This window comes from Propithecus coquereli, unplaced genomic scaffold (assembly GCF_000956105.1).
Source record: "Propithecus coquereli isolate 6110/MARCELLA unplaced genomic scaffold, Pcoq_1.0 Scaffold789, whole genome shotgun sequence".
Lineage (NCBI taxonomy): Eukaryota > Metazoa > Chordata > Mammalia > Primates > Indriidae > Propithecus > Propithecus coquereli.
The window spans coordinates 89,628-110,114 of record NW_012154051.1 but is presented as its reverse complement, the minus strand read 5'-3'; the positions used below and the strand labels follow the sequence as shown (position 1 = coordinate 110,114).

Genomic DNA, 20,487 nt, shown 5'->3' with positions numbered 1-20,487 from the left:
ATGGGGACAACATGACGATAAGACACATTGGAAAGGAAAAAAAAAAAATCACTGAGTCTGGTAAATCATTGTGAGTAGAGAATGAAAGTAAATGATCATTCCTATCTGTGTTTCATGACCAGAACTTATGGGAGTGTTTGTGTACTATCGTAGGAATTAAAAATAGTTAAAAAAAAATGAAGTCACATTTTGTTCCTGTTCAATTTAGTAAGAACAAAAAGTTACTCCTTTTATCTTGCCTGTCCACTCAACTTCTTTCTCCTGACTTCTTATTATGGACAAACAGACTTGCTGATGCACAAGAACATTCTGTCCTCAATAAACTGCAACCAGAGGTTAAGGGATGTGCTCAAGGTCACGTGGAGACAAAACTGATTTTATTTCTTTCTGATTTGGAAATGATGCTTTGCAGAGTAGAAAAATAGGAAATTTACCTCATTAGCTAATATACCAATCTCATACTTTCAACCCATAATGAACCTTTAAAAAACACTATCTCTTTAGCTGATTTTGACAATATCTTAGCTCTAAGTTTAAGAGTTTTGCCTACTTCATCGGTCAGACCACATAAGCCAACCTGCAGAAGCCCATGGCCACGGTTAACTTTCCGCTCCTTTACCAGGGACGGTCCCCGCTGCGGCGTGGCTACCTACTGAAATACCGCCGTCCACATGCATGGATGGGAAAAGACCCACCTTCAAGGTATGATTCGTAGTCATCGGGCTGCTGAAGAAAAGCCTTAAGATTATTTAAAATTTTCTGTTGCCGTAGGTAGTAAAGAATTTTTTTTGCGTAGTATTTCCAAGTCAAAGCTTTTCTGGAAACAAACAAACAAGTTGATGAGAATTAAGACTTGAAAACTTTCAATTACCTGTTTTTTGCTTTACATTAATCATACCATGTAGTGTACTTAGCAAGAAAAATAAAATTAGCTCCCGATCTTATCGTACTTGCTTATTATCATGGAAGCGGGGAGCACAGTTGAGGACTTTTTGTAATGTCACGCTAAATCAGTTGCGCTGACATTTGAGGAAACAGCTATCTGTTTGGCTTCAGATTTACCTGCCTGTGTCTTTGCCAACAGGAAAATGGAAGACGAGCCAGAAAAGCGAGCTGAGCTTCAGGGGTCAGGGAGGCACGTGGAACCCTTTGGCGTCTCTCTGCCTTGGGGCACCTGGGTCTGCGCTCACGGCCATGGTAAGCTCATCTAGTCTCATGGTCTCGAGTATCACCAGCACTCACAAGCCCCACTTTATTTCACAGACGGTGTTCTCCCTTGAACTCCGGACCTGTACATCCAACCACCACTACCCCTCTACTCCACATCCCCACGTGGATAGCACTGAGCACCTCAAACCTCACCCTCCCAGAGTTACCCTCATCTCAGATAAAGGCAACTCCATCGTCCAGAGAGGCCGAAAACCTCTGAGTCATACTGGATGCCTTGCTTTCTCTCATAAACCACATTCAACCCACCAGCCAATGGGTTCTATCTTCAAAACATATTTAAAATGTGAACACTTCTCACCAACTCGCCCAAGCTGCCATCACCTTTTGTATTACGGTAACATTCCCCTAACTGAGCTTCCTGCTCCACACCCTGCCCGCCACAGTCTGGCCTCCATTCAGCAGCCAGCACGCTCCAGTCAAATGTTCAGTCCCACCACCACAATCCCCGACCCCCAATTCCCCAGTGGCTTCCCACCGTGCTCAAAGTAAAAGCCCAAGTTCTAATGAGAAACTAAAAGATCTCTTAAACTCTCGTCCCATTAGCTCTGACCTCGATTCCTACCACTCCCCCCAGTCCAGCCAGCTAGGCACACTGGCGTCCCTGCTGTTCCTTTACCATGCCTGGCTGGTGCTCACCTTAGCACTCTCTGTTCTTTCTGACCGGAACATTCTCTCCCTGGAGATCTGCACTCTGTTCTCCCACCTCCGCCTAGGTGCTGACTCAAATGTCCCGTTGAGTAAGGCCCCCCTACCCTATTTAAAGCAGCATCCCCCACCAATCCCTTGCCCTCTTGCCTGATTAGTACTTCTCTCTAGCGCTTCTCATTTCCTAACATAATAAGTATCTCACTTATTTTTTAGTGCCCATCTCCCCTACTACAGTGTAAGCTCCATAACGGCAAGAATTTCCTGTATGTTGTTCACTGCTGCAGCCCCCATGCCTAGGATAGTCTCTGGCACACAGCAGCTGCTCAATAAAACTTGATGAATGAATAAAATTCTTCGCCAGGCCTCCCCAACATACGCAGGGATTGTAAGAAGCAGAAGAGAGACAGTGATCAAAGTTCATGAAGAAACAAAGAACTCGCCAATCTTGAGGAAGGTAAATGAAAATCAGCAGAATTACCTATGTTTTACCCACTTTTTAACCTTTGAGTTGTGAAGTACATCAATCTAGAAAATCACATGAAACAAACGAGTAGCTTAATGAATCATTATAAGGCAAACACTCTTGGATCCACCACTCAGGCCAGGAAACAGAGCTTTGTGGACACACCAGGAACCTCCAGGGGGAACCTCCTCCTTCCCCTTCAACAATATTCACATTCCAGGCCGGGGGCAGTGGCTCACACCTGTAACCAGAGCACTCTGGGAGGCCGAAGTGGGAGGATCACTTGAGGCCAGGAGTTCATGACCAGCCTGGGCAACACAGCAAGACCCCGTCTCTACAGAATAAATAAATAACCACAATCCACACCTCTATGGTCATCACTTCCTTTTCTCTAAGGTATTACCACCAAATGTGCATCCCTAAACACTCTAGTCTGTTTTTGTCTTTTAAATGTCTTAATCTACAGACTCCCCCTCCATTTTTTTTTTCCTCCTTGCACTTTTGTTTGTTGAAGAAGTCAGGTTGTTTGACCTGTAGTTTCCCACAGTCTGGAATTTTCTGATTGCAACCATGTGATGCAATTTAACATGGTCTTCCAAATCTCCTATAAATTCGATATACAGGCTTGATCAGATTCAGATTCCCTTTACTTGGCAAGATGACTTCATAGGAGGTAATGCATTCTTCTATCAGGAAGCAGTAACGCTCGGCTGTCTCTTCTGGGAGGTTAGCAGCACTTGTTACTGAATGCACTGATATGTTAGTTCGTTAGAGGTTACAAAGCGGTGATATTCTAATTCAACCATTCCTTCATTTATGAGCTGGAATTCTGCTAGAAGAAAAACTTCCCATATCTAGTATTTGATCCCCCAACAGTAAAGCATATTGGAAAGGCAGGATAAATGCTCATATTTTTTCTTTTATTTATAATTTTTCAAAATAATGATTTTGGTTCCTATTATCCTCCACAGGTCACCAATTAACTGTTGTTTTGAGTATTATTATGAACTCATGGAGCTAAACATATTTGATGTGTTTCAATCCATTCCAGTTACTATGCACATAGATGTTCAAATTGTCACATCTTTGGCCAATGAAAGCCTCTTCATGTTGGCCCTTGAAAGTTTTTGACATCAAGTATTGTCAGTTTTCTTGCTATCTGGTTCCAGGCTTCCAAGATGCTCCGGGTTCATCTTTTAAATTTCCTACACTAGACGTAAAATCAGTCATCTCTCCAAAAACCCTAGCTTCTTTTGGTGGAAAATGTTACATCAAGATCACAATCTGTACACCAGGGAAGATCATTTCTACTGGGTTGGTTATTGTTTCTAGACCTTTTCAGTGGACAGGCTAGTGCGTTTAGTGTGTGTGCATGTGTGTACACACACATATGCACTTACATATACCTATATGTATCTGAATATAAAACATCTCACAAGTTCATACTGACACTTCAAATTCAGAAGTACATGGCTTTGACCTTCTTCTATCTTATACCTACACGTTCTTTATTCCAGGAGAATTCTTCTTCTCCAGGATACCAGGGATGCTAGAATTAGAATATCATGTAATAATTCATTACATATACACACACACCAGCCACGGAATAACAAGACTAATATTCTCATCACTTTTATGATTACTGAAAACAGCTAAATATTTCACACGTTCTTTCCCACTGTCTGTTCATTTTTTTAAACAGATGTACTGTATCTACACTGACAGGGCTTATGGCCATTACATATGCAATACTTTCTCCTCTATGACCCTCGTTTGGATTCAGTTTTACGAATAAATATGTATTTAATGTTCATCGCCAGTCCTTATGTCCGTATCTCTCTGTTTTTTTTGATTGTTTAAGGCTTATTTTCCACATTTGTCAGAAAGGGCTGAAAAGTCCCCTAGTTCTTGCAAGTTGATAAGTTCATTTGCAGTCTTTATATTTGGAAGTCAGTTCGGCTGGATATAAAAATCATTGGCCGACATTTTCTTTAGATCCTAGAGTATCTTAAGTATGTTCTCCACCCTCATCCCCTGCACAAAGCAACTTCAACAATTTGCTGAAAGTCTAATGATATTCTGATTTTCTCTTCCTTATAAATGACTTCATCTTTTTTGCCTGGATGCCCAAAGGACTTTTCTGTCTTTAAAATTCTGTAATTTTACGAAAATATGTCTCAGTATTAGTCGTTCTAGGCCTATTTTCTCAGGTACAGTATGTGCCCTTGTTTCAAATACTTATTTGTAGGATGTATTCTTTTTTAAGACCACATAGAACACCGTAAATGCAAACTGTTTTAAAATCCCCAGGGATTGATACCTTAGCATTTATAGAAACTATGCTTCTTCCTTCTTAGGCTTTCCATATCCAAACCACAGGCATTTGCCAGGAATGAATACAAAGAGGGTTCTCCATGAAAACTGGCATCCCAAAATATTTTGAAATATGGTGTATTGCGCGTCATTTAAAAACAACCCTATTTTAGGCCCAAAATATATGTGTTAGGCCAAGGGAATATTTATATTTATTTCTAAAAAGACTGTAACAATATGTATCTGTATTGGCTATGCATTTTCAGTCTTTTTTGCCAATCTGATAAGTAAAAAAAGCATTATTTCGTTGTTATTTTACTTAACATTTCTTTGAATAGTGAATTTAAATGTTTTTACATGATGGCCGTTGGCCATTTGGCAGTGAGTGTTGTCCTCCTGTCCTTTGTAGGTTTTTCAGTTTTTGGAAATTCGTAAGAGTTCTACTGATTTTGCTGATAGTTTCTTTAGTCATACAGAAGTTTATTTTTTTTGTCACTAAATCATTTGTCTATGTTCTTTTATTGCTTCTGCACTATCAGTCTTGGTTAAGGAGGTCTCCTTAGATTGCATACAAAGTCTCTTATTTTCTTGAGGGATTTTCATTGTGCTCATTTTAAAATTTCCATTGTTTAATCCTTTGGAATAATTTTTGTATATCATGCATGTTTTACTTTCTTCCAGTTATATCCAGTATCATTTATTAAATAATCCATTTTTTCCCTCAGAGTTTAATTATAGTAAATTATCTTTTATTCTGGAACATGTTTCTCAATTATCCTCCACTACTGATGTGACTATCTATTTTAACTTAAAGAGTGCATTGTTTTGATTATAAGTAGCTTTATAATTATGTCCTATTATCTAGTGATGCAAGTTTGCCATGGTGATTATTAAAAAAAAATTTTTTTCTGGCTCTTCTTGTGAATTTAGTCTTCTGTATATATTTTATGACAATATTATGCAAATAAAAGGAAAAATGAAAGAACACAACCCTTCCTACTTCCAAAAAATCCTGTGTGACTCCTAATTGGAATGGCATTATGTTTATATATTAATTTTAGGAGAACTGACATTTTTTTGTGATAGTAAGTCTTGCCATTCAAAGACAACTGAATATTAAATTTTTCAATAACATCCTATAATCTGACCCAGGAAATCCATTCCCAGGAATCTATTGCTCAGAAATGAAACCACTAGAAACATCTCTCTTCACACAGTGATACAAAATTGAAAAGAAAGTGGTTGCCCATCAATAGGAGAATGGTTAAATAAATTGTGTAATATATGACAAAATAGTAGGTAGCCATTAACAAAAGTGAATTTGATTTTTTACCAGTTGATTAGGATAGATTTCCCTAAAGTAATGATGAACAAGAGAAAATAATTTAGAAAAGTACCTACTATGTGATCCCAATTTATGAAATAATGATCCTGCTGCCCCCCGCCCCGCCCCATCTGTCTTACTGTCTATTCGCACGGAAGAGTACAACCTAGGTTGTCACTAGCAATTACAGCAGTGGGGGCAGGGAAAGCCAGTGTCAATGGAGGGAACAGGGCAGAAATGGGAAACAGCATAGTAAGAAAAAACAGGCCGGGCGTGGTGGCTCACACCTATAATCCTAGCACTCTGAGAGGCCGAGGCAGGTGGATTGTTTGAGCTCGGGAGTTCGAGACCAGCCTGAGCAAGAACGAGACCCCGTCTCTACTAAAAATATAGAGAGATATCAGCTGGACAACTAAAAAAAATATATATATATATATACATATATATAAATTAGCCGAGCATGGTGGCACATGCCTGTAGTCCCAGCTATTCGGGAGGCTGAGGCAGGAGGATCGCTCGAGCCCAGGAGTTTGAGGTTGCTGTGAGCTAGGATGATGCCACGGCACTCTGGCCCGGGCAAGAGAGTGAGACTCTGTCTCAAAAAAAAAAACAAACAAAAAAACAAAGTCTGCACTAAACCTCAAACCAAAATAAGCAATAAAGTAGGAATGAGATCGCATATATGTATTTTTAAAAGTATACATGTACACGCATAAAAAACACAAGTCAGCTTTTATTTTTAAGGCTGCACAATACTGACTATTAGATCATACTTCAATTCATTTATAGATAAACCAAAATAGAAACAGAAAAATGACCTCTGCATCCGAACTCATCCAAGGCCTAGAATAGTGACACATCTTACCTCTACCCACAGTTGTTCCACTGATAGATATTTCTCTCTCCCAAATCCCCTTGAGAAACAACAACGAAAATATTTTGCACCTTGTTTGAGAGATATTTCACAACGACTTTACACCTTGTTTGTGAAATATTTCGCAAACAATTTCTCTTAAGATGCTAAACTAGCATTCTTATCTTCCATCGCCAGAAAGTTTTCAGAACTTTTAGAGCAGAAAATCTTATCCACAGGCAAGTTAAACTGGAAACCAAGTCATCTTTCATGTGAATTAGAAATTAAGCAGAAAATATAAGGCAGAAGAACTTTTGAGCAACCTCCAAGAGGTAACAGGCTCTTCTTGATCAGGAGAGCACCTAAGTAACACAGTTTTTTGACTGGCAGAGAAAAGATTCAATCAAATACCTACAATGTTCAAGACCAAAGTAAGATTATTTTGTACCAAAATTCAGAAATTGTAAAAAAAAAAAAATCATCCATTAAGATATGCTTGAGAAATTATTTTTAAAAAATAAAAAGTTGCAATTCATGGCAGGCAAATTTGGTAGTGGTAGGTGGAGAGGCAATATTAATAATAAAGGAGAGATGACTTATTTTACCAAAAGGTTTCTAAATGACATACAGATGCAAGTGCCCAGAACACAGTGTTTGACACACATAGTAGTGCTAAACATTAATTCCCTCTTCTTTCCAAAAGGATTTTTGCAAGGTTTCTTTATATATCAACTGTTCCAGTGTATTTACCTTATATACATAGAACTTTTCAAAACAGTAACTATGGCAAGACATGAAAACATATCTGGAAACACATGTTCCAGAGTTCGGCTACACACATATTACAGCAATTTATTCTGGAGTTATTGAAACGACCAAACAAAAATTTCCTGCTAAAGCTACGGCTTACCTTCCTTCCATATTTAGGATACACACCAGCTCATCCTCAAAAAAAATCTCTGGTCCCTCAAGGTTCTCAATGTCACTGAAGCCGTTACAAGGAACCTATGAAGAAGACACACAAGTAGGCCTCAATTTGAGTATTAATACAGCCGTCACTTTCATACACAAACCTGAGCTGCAACGAAGACGTCCACTCCTACGGACAGTGGTAACAGCTACTCTACACTATCCTGCACTACTCTCCGTGGGTGGAAAGGAACATGGAAAGAAAATATAATTTGCTCAGATCTTGTTGTTACTTGTAAATTAATTATGTTTTCATAGATTGGAATTTCTGAAACTGATAGAGTTCTAATGTGAAGAAAAATAGCTCTAAAACATGGACTAGAACTACAAAATTTCATAATTCACAATGATTATCTCACATAGTCTACGTTATAGTCAACTAGGAGAGGAGGGCCAGAGCGGTAAGCCTAGGGGGTTAGGCAACTCCTTTAAATTGCTGGGCATGTTTTCTCCTCTGCAAATTGAGGTGGTGGCACAAAGAGTTTTAAGATGCTCTCAGATTAAAATTCTAGGACTTCTCCCACTTTTCTTTTCGAAAGTAGCCAGAACATTTCAGGTAAACCTGTGTGCATGTCGAGAACATAGGACTACAGGGTCCTGAGCCAACGCAACTGCCCACCCACAGATCAATCTTAAGTATGCTCCTGCTGTGTTCAAAGTCCTTGACATACTTCTAATTAAGCAGTGGTACCGGGAAAGAGGGAGCTAAGGAAAAAAACACAACAATCCATCATTATTAGACAAAGGCACAGACTGTTAAAAATGCACACAAAACCAGCTGGACTAGAAGCAGAGGTTGCAAACTAGTAGCCCACAACCAATTGCATCAAACACATCTCATGCCAAAATATGTATGTGCAAACACACTTAACCCAGTATTAACAAATGCTTTTAGCCGGGGCATGGCTTCCCCAAAGTAGAGCACAAATTTGTTTATTCTAACTTTAATAAACATTTATAGAAATAAATTACACTAGGGAATGTCCATTTTTATTCCCCATAAGGGAATAAGTTCAAATTTGTTCAAAGTTCAAATCTTCCCTTTCAAAACTTGAAAAACCTTGAAAACATTTCAAACGTATGAACTCCATTAACTAAGAGTACTTAGAAAACCATAAGTAGTCTTCAGCAAAACAGAATAATCAAATAAATCAGACTGGCTTTATTTCTAGACCTCCAATCAGAAATCAATATCTGATAGTTTGATGACTTTAAAATCTTACAGTGGACTATTTTCCAGAGTTACAAAAAGTTCAGAATCAGAAGTGGATACAGAAACTTCTGTGAGACATTTTGGGGAAGGGGAAGGAAAAAAAAAAAAACCCACCATGTATTTCTGCAATTAAAAAAAAAAAAAACTTTTCAGGGATAATGAATGCAAGACAATTTTATTTGAAGGAGTAATAATTCTGATTTATAGGTAGCTTTTAATCCTGTTACCTTAACAAATAATGCAGTTCACTACTGTGTAGAACCTGCAAAGCCAGAGAGAAGAACCACATTAATTTTGTCAACCCTTGTGGGAAAACGACTGGGAGAAATTTATAGTGTTCAATCATTGATGATTTCCCAAATCATGTGGAGGTTGCAAAAAATAGGTTTGACCCACTTGAAGAGAAATCACGCTGCTCTGGATACCCCTCTACATTGTGCTGCGCGTCCTTCCCTACTCCCTCCACCCCCATTCTCTCTCTGGCTTTAGAAAAGTAAAGCTGGCTTCATGTTGTTGGATAGGAGGAAAAGAACACAATGACTCTTGCAGCCATGCGAGTGAGTAAGGGATTGTGCGAGCATTGAAAAGGGATATACCAAAAAGAGCTGGATGAGCTAATGCCTACAGACCCAGACACAAACACTACCAGAGCTTAGAGCCACATCAAGAAAGAGATCCTTACGTGCTCTGAAAAGAACCTCTTCGAGAACGAGGCTACGATCTTCCGGGCTTCTAACCCAGCTTTCTGCCGAACTTTATACTCCTCCAACCAATTGACGTAGTCGGTGGGGCTGTAGTGTTTCATAAGGGAAGGCCACCTACAAGGAAAGAAACACCCCCTCAGCTTAACAGAGACTCAAAGGCAGCCTTGCAAAACAGGGACAGCAGCACAGTCTGGGGAAAGAAGGGCTCTGGTGATGGACCTCGTTCAAATCCCCGCCCGGCACGCACGCACTCACTCACAAGTGTGACCTTGGCATGGTGACATGAATGCCCTGTTTCCATTCCCCATCTATAAAATGGGGGCAGTGGCAGCAACAATAATAATGATGACGAGGACAGTGAACATTGATTGCGCGCCTCCCAGAAGCCGGGGCCTTGGGCGGTGTGTTTCCTACATAGCATCTCATTTAATAATCACCGCAAAAGGTAGGTCTAATTATCACGGTGATTCCATGTCGATGAACAGGGCTCAAAAACGGGAAGTCGCTACCCCCAAGGTCACAGCGGGAGTATGCAGGGCCAGATTTTTATCCCGGGTCCACACCGAAATCTGTGCTGTCCACACCAACCGGGGGATGCTGCGCCCGCTAGATCACCGCATCACTGGATCCATGTAAACATTTTAGCACAGAGTCGGGCACAAAAGCAGCGCGCAAAATGGGTTGGCTGCGACGCTACCAGCGTCATCCTTTATGGAGGGCCCGTCTGCTCGGCGCTCCGGGATGCGCCATTTGGGCACCCGAGGGTCCGCGCGCGTGGCCCGCGGGGCCGGGCAGTCGGCGGCCTGGAGGCCTTTGTCTGTCGGTCCGCGGGAAGGGGTCCGGGGTGCGGTCCGCGTGCGGGGCGGCCGCGGGGAGCGCGGGGGGCGGCGGCTCGGGCCGGGCGGGCCGGTCCCCGGGGCGCAGAGCGGGGGGCGCGGGGCCGCTGGCTCACCTCACCCGGAACTGCTCCTTCCACACCTTCCCGCTGCTCTGGCACAGCTCGCGCAGCCGCCGGCAGGTGCTGGAGACGCGGCCGATGTCGGCGGCCGCCAGCGAGCCGCAGCACAGGATGTACTCCAGCACCTCGCCCGGCAGACTGACCAGGCAGCTGAGGCCCCCCGCCTCGGGCGCGGCCTCCTCCGCCAGCGCCGGCACCACTTCCATCGCGTTGTCGACCGCTGCCGCCGCCATCTTGTCCGCGTACCTGGGGCCGCCGCGCGCGCGCGCCGGGGCGCCCCGCTTCGCCCCGCCCACCCGCCTCGGGGAGGCGGGCCCAAAGATAGCCCCGCCCACCCGCCTAGGCCACACCTCCTCGGACCGGGGCCGGGTGGATGGCAGCGCCGCCCAAGGGAGGAAATAAATGCGCTCTGTGTTCCGAGATAGCAATAGCAGCCCTGATTTTTAAAAAAATTAGTTAATTTTAAAAATTGACAAAAATTGTATATGTTGTCGTATGTGCCGAGCTCTTCCTGTGCATTAGCTCCTTGGATCTTCCCAACAACCCTAGAAACTATTAACATATTCTTTCCAAATGACAGGCGGGGAAGCTGAGGTTCAGGCAGGCGAGGGGCTTGCACAGGATCCCTGGTCTTGGATTCTGACACAGATCCGCTAGACTTGTGCTTGGCCATGTTCTTAACCCTGTGCTGTAATAATAAGAAACAATACTCTGGAGTGCGTGCGATGCCGAGCACTCCACACGTTTAGAGGACTCCTCATTGGAGCCCTCTGTAGGGGGTGAGAATAGCCCCCACGTCTATGTGCTGCTTTTAGGCTAATGGAGGGAGGGCAGACAGCTCTCCTGTATCAGTCTCTTGTTAACTGTCTTCAGCTCAAAGATCTTTCGTACTTTGGGGAGGCGTATTCTGGTCTCCCACAGTAGGTATCATAATTCTACCCATTATACAGATAAGGAAAACAAGTCTCCTAGGGTGGCAGTCACTGGTTCAAAGCCACGGAGACAAAAGTACTAGAGCCTGGTTTCGAACGCTTAAAGCAGGAGTTACCACTCAGATGTGAGTGGGTATTCCAGGGCCTGCACCTTTTTTTGTTTGTTTAAATTCAGTTCAGTTCGGTGCTAGGCTCTGGGTTGTGTGCCCAGGGAATACAGAGGTGAAAAAAATGGCGTTCTTGTCACCCCCAAACTCGAAGTCCCATTAGGGTTAGAATGATGTATTGTCAGTTCCTGGAGGCTGCAAGGAAGTGCTCTCCCCAACGTTGAAGTCAGGATGCCCTGGAGAGAGTTGAACTAGTAAAGTTTCTCTCAATGGATGGTGTTGAGCCGTCTATGGCTCCCTATTGCCCTTAGAAAGAAATCTGAAATCCCTAACACTATTGCGAAGGTACAAATTCACCTCTTCTTGCCACTCTCTCTCACTAGCCATGCGTGCTCCCGGCAAGGCTGGACTTCCCTCTCCTCCCACTTCCAGCCTTCACTTGTATACTATTCCTGCTGGCTGGAATGCACTTCATGCCAGAACTCCTCCCTTCCAGTTGCTCCTCCTCTTCCTCCAGGACTCAGCTCAACTTCTCCAGTCGCCCTCCCTTCCCTCACCCCAGCACCAGCACCTGCCTGGCATTTCACACTTACTCGATTTATAACTATTTATTCAACGTGCATCTTTCCCACTAGATCCGAAGTGACTTCAGGACTGGGACTGTGTCTGAATCACCCCCGGAAGCCTAGTTACTCACACAGTCCCCGCACGTAGCAGATCCTCGGTTATAATCTGTTGATTGCAATCATCTTAACCACCTGTCTGACTAGAGCAAATTAGCCTTTCTGAGGCTGTTTCTCACCTAATAAGTATAATAATAATGCCTGCCTCCTGGGGCTGCTGTGAGAATGAAAGGAAAAATGCATGTGAGGATGTGTAGAATAGTGCCTGGCACGGAGAAAGTGCTCTATAAAAGTGTGCTATGGGGTGTGGGAAGAAACTGCTCCGTGCGTACGGGTTTTATTCTAGAGTGCTGGAAGCGTTTTGCAACTACACAGAGGTGGTGGTTGCACAACACTGGGAATGTACCAAATGCCACTGAATTGTTTGCTTTGAAACGGCTCATTTTATGTCATGTGAATTTCACCTCAATATGTTTTTTTTTTTTAAAAGTGTCTAGTTTTTATATATAGCTACTGCTCGTGTAGTTTCCTAGGGCTGCTGTAACAAAGTGCTACAGACTGGGTGGCTTCAACAACAGAAATTAATTTTCTCACCGTTCTGGAGGCTAAAAGTCTAAGATCAAAGCGAGGGCAGGGCTGGGCACGGTGGCGCTCGCCTGTAGTCCCAGCTACTCCAGAGGCCGAGGCAGGAGGATTACTTGAATCCAGGAGTTCAAGGCTGCAGGGAGCTATGGTTGCGCCACTGCACTCCAACCTGGCGACAGAGTGGACTCGTCTCTTTATAAAAAAAAAAAAAGGTGTGGGCAAGGTTGATTTCTTCTGAGTCCTCAGTCCTTGGCTTGATCTCTGTGTTGTCACGAAATCTTCCCTCTGTGTCTGTGTCCTAGCCTCTTCCTGTAAGGACACCAGTCCTATTGGATTAGGGCCCACCCTAGTGACTTTATTTTATTAATAGCTGAATTTCCTCTTTAAAGGCCCTATCTCCACATACAATCACATTATGGGGTACAAGGGATTAAGACTTCAACGGATGAATTTGGGGGTACGTAATTTAGCCCTTAACACCACTGCTGCTGCAGCTGCTGCTACTGTCATTAAAGTCATTAAAACAAAGGTTTAGAGTGGCCCCTGGAGTCGGCTGATCTGGGATAGAGTTTGACCTTCATGCCTTTAAATTTCCTGGAAGTTTCCTGGCCTTCTTCCTGCTGTCCCTCTGCCAGCAGTGGCTACTGTTTACTGCTTCTTCTCGAAGTGCTGGCTGCCTTGGCCTCTGCGGCTCTGCTCTCTCCTGGTTCTCCCCCTGTCTCTGGAACTGCACCTGCTTAGTCTCCATTGCAGCCACTGAGACGCTACGTGTTGGGGCACCTTGCAGCTCAGCCGGCCCCTCTTTCCCTTTCTCACCCCTGTCTACGACTCGAATGCTGATCCAAACCCAATTTACATGTCCTCATTTCTCTCTTCCACCCCACCCACTCCTCTGAGATCTAGTCTGGCCTAGCCTGCTCACCTGACATCCCCCTTGGGCCCCTCAATCTCAACCTGCCCGGGAGGGAGCTCACGATCTGTATTCCCTGCTGTACCTCGGTCTCCGTGGTCACTGTTCTAATCCATGTCCCCACCGTGGCCATTGCCCCAGCTCCTACCCTGGTCCTGAGAAGATGCAAACCAGTCCTGGCTGTGCGTAGATTTTGATAAAACATTTCCAACCAGTCAGGCATAAGGGAGAGACGATCGGTGAGCCCTTCTTAGGAGCGACTATCGCTTTCTTATCAATGACATCCCAGCCCTGCCGCTTTCTTCCTGTCTTCTGATCAAAGAGGACCAAGATACTGTTGGGAAAAAAAAGAATATCTCCTGCCAACCCAGAAAATCCTCCCTGCAGCTGTTGAAGAGTTTTATTATTAAATAAGCATGAAACCAGACTGCGATGCCTATCACAAGTAATCTGCTAATGGGATTACAAAGATGCAGCGAAATCCCAATCTTTTTATACAGAGCCAAGCATTATGTTATTAATTCATATATACTCTCAAGAGTCATGGTAACTCGTCCTCAATTAAGAGGACCTGACTACCTCGTTTGGATATATTCTTTCATAGTTCATCCTAAACTCACCCTGTAATGGGCACCCACTGTGCTAGCCAATTGCCTGTGTGTCCAGGGATAATAAAACTTCTGCATGATGATGCAGGTGGTCACAGCTTGGAACAACTCCCCTGATGACAGGAAGATAGGGACACTATCTTCCTTGATATTTACATTTCAAAAGAGACAGAACCCAGGTGCTTAAGAAAAATAGTCCTGGGTTGTCACGTTGGCAAGCAGCTCATTTAGCCTTTGAAAAGATTGACAAAATGTGGCATATACATGCGATGGAATGTTATTTGGCCAGAGAAAGGAATGAAACTCGGGCACACGCTCCAACGTGGATGGACCTTGAAGGCATTATGCTAAGTGAAAGAAGCCAGACGCAGAAGGACAAATATGGTCGGATCCCATTATAGGAAACATCTAGAATAGGCAAATTCATAGTGACAGGATATAGATTAGAGGTTACTAGGGTTTGGGAGGAATGGAGGGTTATTGTTTCTGTTTCAGGTGATGAAAAAGTTCTGGAACTAGATGGTGGTGATGTTGGCACAACATTGTGAATGTACTAAATGCCATTGAATTGTACACTTCGAGATGGTTCCAACAGTACATTTCCTATTCTAGCTCGTGACAGTATAGAAAAATAGCGCACACAAAAAAGATTTACATACATGTCAAAGGGACAGAGGATATATTTACAAACACAAAATTTTCCAAGGAAATACTCTAAGAAAGGAAGAAGGGAATGGGTCTCTTTTCTTTTTGGCAACATGGAAAACTCTAAGTTTTTAAATTTCCCCTACAACATTGTCTTGCTGAACTGCCCTCATTCCTTGACTGTATCCAGCTGGTCTGTACTATCCTAGTACCTGCTTAAAATCACACAGTGTAAGCCCAAATCCTAGAGTGAGCCCCTCTGGGCTCCATGCTGCCGGTTCCCTAGATTTCCCCTAGGGGGCGCTCCCCACTCCCCGGCTGCGGCGAGCTAACACACCTGTCTTTGTCGGACTACAGGTGTATTTCTGCTTATCCCTGGCTGGTGGGCTTCGATACCCCTCTTTGATGAAATTCCACAATCTGGCTAGGGAGACTGTTTGAACCTCGCTCAACACTGTCAATGGTGTTCCTCGTCCTTGCAATAAATATACACAATCATTATTTTTCCGGGTGCATCACCCCACCCACCTGAGGGACTTCGCTAATATAGACCCTTTTCCCTGCGTGCCTTTGTTCTTCTGCAGAAACACACATCTGCGGACCCCAGAGGAGGTGAGCTTCTCCTGTCTCGTGTCCTCACAGGACCCCCTGCCCAGACTGTAATAATACACACATGGCCGTGGTCTCTGGATTTACCTGCCAGCAGGGGCAGATTCGGGCTGAGTGGGGCCTGGAGCTTGTCCTGTTTTAGAAAAGGAACACACAGGGATGAATTCATAAGTACACAGGGGAGTGTTTATGTAGGATGAGAGAAGAAGGGGTCTTTCCAAGCAAGGGACCCCAAAGTTAAGCTTCATCAGCTCCGTGGTAAACACATCTCTTCCTGTAAGATGGAAACCTCCCATAAAAGCAGGGCTTCTGTCCAATTTAGCCCAAACATTAATTGAATGTACTGCTAGGGTATCTCATGCTGTCCTGCAGAGACACTTTTGATCAACTAACCCACTGTCCCTCCATGTGAGTGACGTGTTTCCCTCCCTGCCTCTCTCAGAGTCACATTGGTGCTGAGGCTTCCCCAGACCACCCCATTTAAACTCTCTCACTTTCCTCTGTTTTTGTTTTCCTCCAATATTACTTGTCACTATCAACATACTCCCTTTTTAATTTTTATTTTATTTTTTTCTAAAGACAGGGTCTTGCTCTGTCACCCAGGCTGGAGTGCAATGGCGCAATCACAGCTCACTGCAGCCTTGAACTCCTGGGCTCAAGCGATCCTCCTGCCTCAGCCTCCCGAGCAGCTGGGACAATAGGTGCGCACCATCATACCTGGCTAATTTTTTTTTTTTTTTTTTTGAGATAGCGTCTCACTGTGTTGCCCGGGCTAGAGTGCCGTGGCGTCATCCTGGCTCACAGCAACCTCAATCTCCTGGGCTCAAGCAATCCTTTTGCCTCAGCCTCCTGAGTAGCTGGGACTACAGGCATGCACCACCATGCCCGGCTAATTTTTTCTATATATTTTTAGTTGTCCGATTAATTTCTTTCTATTTTTAGTAGAGATGGGGTCTCGCTCTTGCTCAGGCTGGTTTTGAACTCCTGAGCTCAAACAATCCGCCGGCCTCGGCCTCCCAGAGTGCTAGGATTATAGGCGTGAGCCACCGCGCCCGGCATACCTGGCTAATTTTTAATTTTTTTTTTTTTGTAGAGATGGGTTCTCACTGTGTTGCCCGTGCTGGTCTCAAACTCAGCGTGATTGTGGCAATATGTAACTAACACATGAAGACAGAACAAACATAGAGCTACACACATGCGCACAGAGACAACAATTGTCGAGCAAACCTCCTGTGTGCCAGGTGACTTGCACAGACAGGAAGCATAGTCTAGGGCTAGAGGCAGGCACCTGAAAAGGGGGTGTTTGAATCGAACCCTCAGCAATAGAAATGAGATCAGCAGAGATAAGAGAGGAAGGTCGCTTTCCAGGTAGGGGGCGTGGCAGAAGCAAAGGCCCCTCGAAAAGCAACATAAAAGCTGTGCTCAGAATCGGTGGGGTGAATGACTCAGCCCAGCAGGGAAGGTTGGGGCGGAGCCGAGGAAGAGGAGGGCCACTCGTGGTCAGAGCACGCACTGACTGTTGGCCAAGGCTTTGGCCCTCCCTCCTCTGATCCCTGGTGCCACCGAATGCCTTTGAGCAAAGGCGTGACGGGATGAAAGAGATGTTTCAGGAAGGGCAATCCGGGGGCAGTGTGTGCTTTCCAGGAAAGGCCATGCCACCAGCTTGGAGGAAAAAGGAACAGGTGTCTCTCTCTCTCTCTCCCCTACCCTGCAGATTTGCCCGCAGCTTCCTGCTAATAACTGCATTTCCATTGGAGACTCTTTTCAAGATGTTCAAGACAAAACGGACTCCCTTACTCACGGCAAATGTTTAATTAATGCCACAGATACTAGACCTCGATTTTGTCGCATGTCTCTGAGGCTTTCTCACACTTCGTAGTTGCTTTACGTGTGCCCATCCCTACGAGCAAGACAAGGAATGGAAGGAAAGAGGAGAGTGGAGCTTACTACCCTTGCATATCTCAAAATTCTTGGACACAGTAAATTAGGAAGGAGCCGAGTGAGGCTGGGGATAGCAACTCCATGTTCCAGCGGAGAAAAGCGAGGTACAGAGAGGCCAGGAGATCACCCCCCCTGTATCCCCTCGCCTTGAATCCAGTAATATAAAGAATGTGAGTTGTGTGTGCACGTTTTTTTAATCACTTTACTAATTACTTGGATCTGAAATCTTCCGCAATTTGATTAGCTTAATCTCATTTTCCTCTAGAGGCCATCACTGAAGTGATTTGCTTTTAGTGATGAGGGTTGAACTCCATCTGATTGCAAATACTTTCCCTGTTTTTGTTCTCTTGGTGATTTTGTGGCAGGTACGATAAAAAAATAATAAATCCATTTTTACTATGTAACTGTGAAGCCCGTGTTCTATATTGATCTGGAGTGACTTAAAAAATATTTTTAATCCTCCTCCCCTCCACCCTACTTCATTTCCCACCTGCTTCTCCTTTCTGTTTGTGTTGGGAAGGCTCTGTTTCATTGCAAACTTGGATTTTTCACCTGGTTGCCAGGCAACAGAAGCCATCCAGTTGGGATGCATATAATGTTAAATTGTCCCCAGCCACCGCTGAGGCTGGGCCTGTCAAAACTCCAGTGTGGATACGAATCGCGTGGGGAGACGGTTAAACGCGAAGGTGTCCGGGTCTTTCCCTGGACAGGTGGCGGAGATCTCCAGGAATTTGTTTTTAGAAGAGGCAACCCCTGTGACTGCAGGTGGCCCGAAGAGGCCAGAGGAACTGTGCTTAGTATCAAAAAGCTTCAAGATGGGCTGTTTGAACTTCTAAAAGAGAAAAAAGCTGAGAAAGTTGGAAGGAACCAGAGCTGGGTCTTTAGTTTATTTATCTATTCTATTCCGTTCCATTCCACCCTATCCTAAGTGCATTGCGTATATATTAACCCATTTAATCCTATCACAAACCAGTATAGTAAATACAATCATAGCCTGTTTTATGGTGAAGAAATGGAGGTAGAGAGAGGTCGGGTAATTTATCTGAAGTTGCACAGTTAGCAAGTGGAGGAGCCGTGATTTGTTTTTGCTTTCGTTTATTTTTAGGAGACAGGGTCTTCTCTGTAGTGGCACGATCTCCTGGGCTCAAGTGATCCTCCTGCCTCCGCCTCCCGAGTAGCTGGGTTTACAGGTATGCCCCACTGCACACTGCAAAAGCTGGGATTTGAACCAAGACAGTCTAGTGGCAGCACGGGGTGGTAGATAGGAAGGCAGGTTCTTGAGCCTGGGTTCAGATCCCATTTACTAGCTGTGTAGACCTTGCACAAGCTGCCTGATCTCCTCGTGCCTCAGTTTCCCAAGCTTTAAATTGGGAAGCGTAAATGGTAACACGTCAAAGCATTCTCATGAAGACTGGCTTTTAATAACCGGCAGCCATTATTTTAATTAGCTAATACGTTTCTTGTAGGACAGCAGGGGGCAGGGCACTGAGAAGGGTTCCCTGACTCCTGCTCTGTCTCTGACCTTCATCGCATACTTGAACTTAGGCCTGAGGCTCAGGGATGGGCAGAGGAGTCAGGAACGGTGAGTGTGTGGCCGGATGGGGGGTCGATGTTGGGTAAGTTACTTGGAAATTTAAAAAGCTGAAGGTCTAACGGCTTGTGTTGGATGATCAGGAAATAGGTGTGAATGTCAAAATGGCCACAGCATCCAAATGGCCGTGTCTGGAAGGGCATGACCCAGCCTCGGCCCCCACCCTGACTTCCTGCCTGGTTTTTCCCTTTATGGTGACCAACCGTGCACGAATCTGACATCAGTGCCTCTTCATCTGCTGTTTTAGTGCTTTTGACGTCTCTCCCTTTTGCAACTGGGTCTGAAGCCAGCTAGGAATTAGGCTTTAGGGTCCTCAGGGTCATGTGCACAGGGAAGAGAGTGGAGGGTGAAGGTGGTACCGTTTCTGCAGGGCCCTGAGTGATGGGGAGGAGGCGGACGCTCAGCTGTGCCGCCCAGACCTGCACCTTAACTTGGACTCCAGAACTCTTCCCAGCCGCGGGAGCGCCCTCGGAGGTCTGTCCCTTGGGGGGGTGGCTTCCACTGGGGAGAGCTGCCTGGCCCAAGATGGACTAATGGAGGGGTATAAAACCTGGCCTTCTAGTCCCAAATCGGGCACCTCTGAAAGGTCACCTTTAGAAGTCCCTGCAGGGTTGGCTGAAGCTGCCGTGGAGACAATATGGCAGCTCAGACTTTGCCTCTGGGCAGACAGACCTCCTCTCTCCCCTCCCGTCCCTCCCTTCCCCCAGAGCAGCCCCTTATCAGCTTCCTTCTAACTCCACCTGGGAGCAGCCTTCCTGGGGCACCCGAGACAGTGGGCGAAGGCATGAGACACTCCGGGCAAATCTGACAAAAGACAGCAGCCAGCCAAATCGAATCCACTTTTTAATATTTGAACCATAATGCAAACAGGCATATAAGTAGACTTCTGTTGAATCCCATAAAATTAGAAGATGAGAGCTATACAGCAGAAGAGCATGCGACGAACACAGCCTGGACAACCTCGCGGAGCGTGGGGCGGGCGTCAGTCCTTTGAGGAAGGTGCTGGAGCACAGGGACGCTTGGCAGAGATTAGCAGCATCGAGAGCTCAGAGGTAGGGGGACGGCCGAGTTTCTGACACCGTGTGTGTGTGTGTGTGTGTGTGTGTGTGTGTGTGTGTGTGTCTGTGTCTGGTGAGAAGCGACACCGGCTCTGCCCACCGTCCCAGCTTCCCCAACCCCGGAACGGACACCCACGGGTGCGAGTGACGCAGGGTGCCCAGCGCCGCGCTCTGGGCTTTCTGGAAAACCGCAGCCTCGAGTG

At 44.9% G+C, this 20,487-nt stretch overlaps 1 protein-coding gene across 2 annotated transcripts in view; it reads right to left on the bottom strand.

The window, feature by feature from the left end:
- FBXO21 (F-box protein 21) overlaps positions 1-10,965 on the bottom strand; it is a 38,613-nt gene extending 27,648 nt beyond the window's left edge. Inside the window, exons 1-4 of one of the 2 annotated variants that reach the window (XM_012662898.1) lie at positions 10,670-10,965; positions 9,696-9,831; positions 7,742-7,836; positions 696-817 (exon numbers count right to left, since the gene is read on the bottom strand). In XM_012662898.1, the coding sequence (XP_012518352.1) occupies positions 696-817; positions 7,742-7,836; positions 9,696-9,831; positions 10,670-10,908 (592 nt within the window). In that variant the 5' untranslated portion in view covers positions 10,909-10,965. The remainder of the gene's footprint in view (positions 1-695; positions 818-7,741; positions 7,837-9,695; positions 9,832-10,669) is intronic. The other variant, XM_012662899.1, reaches the window with a different exon arrangement.
- Positions 10,966-20,487: the final 9,522 nt, after the last annotated feature.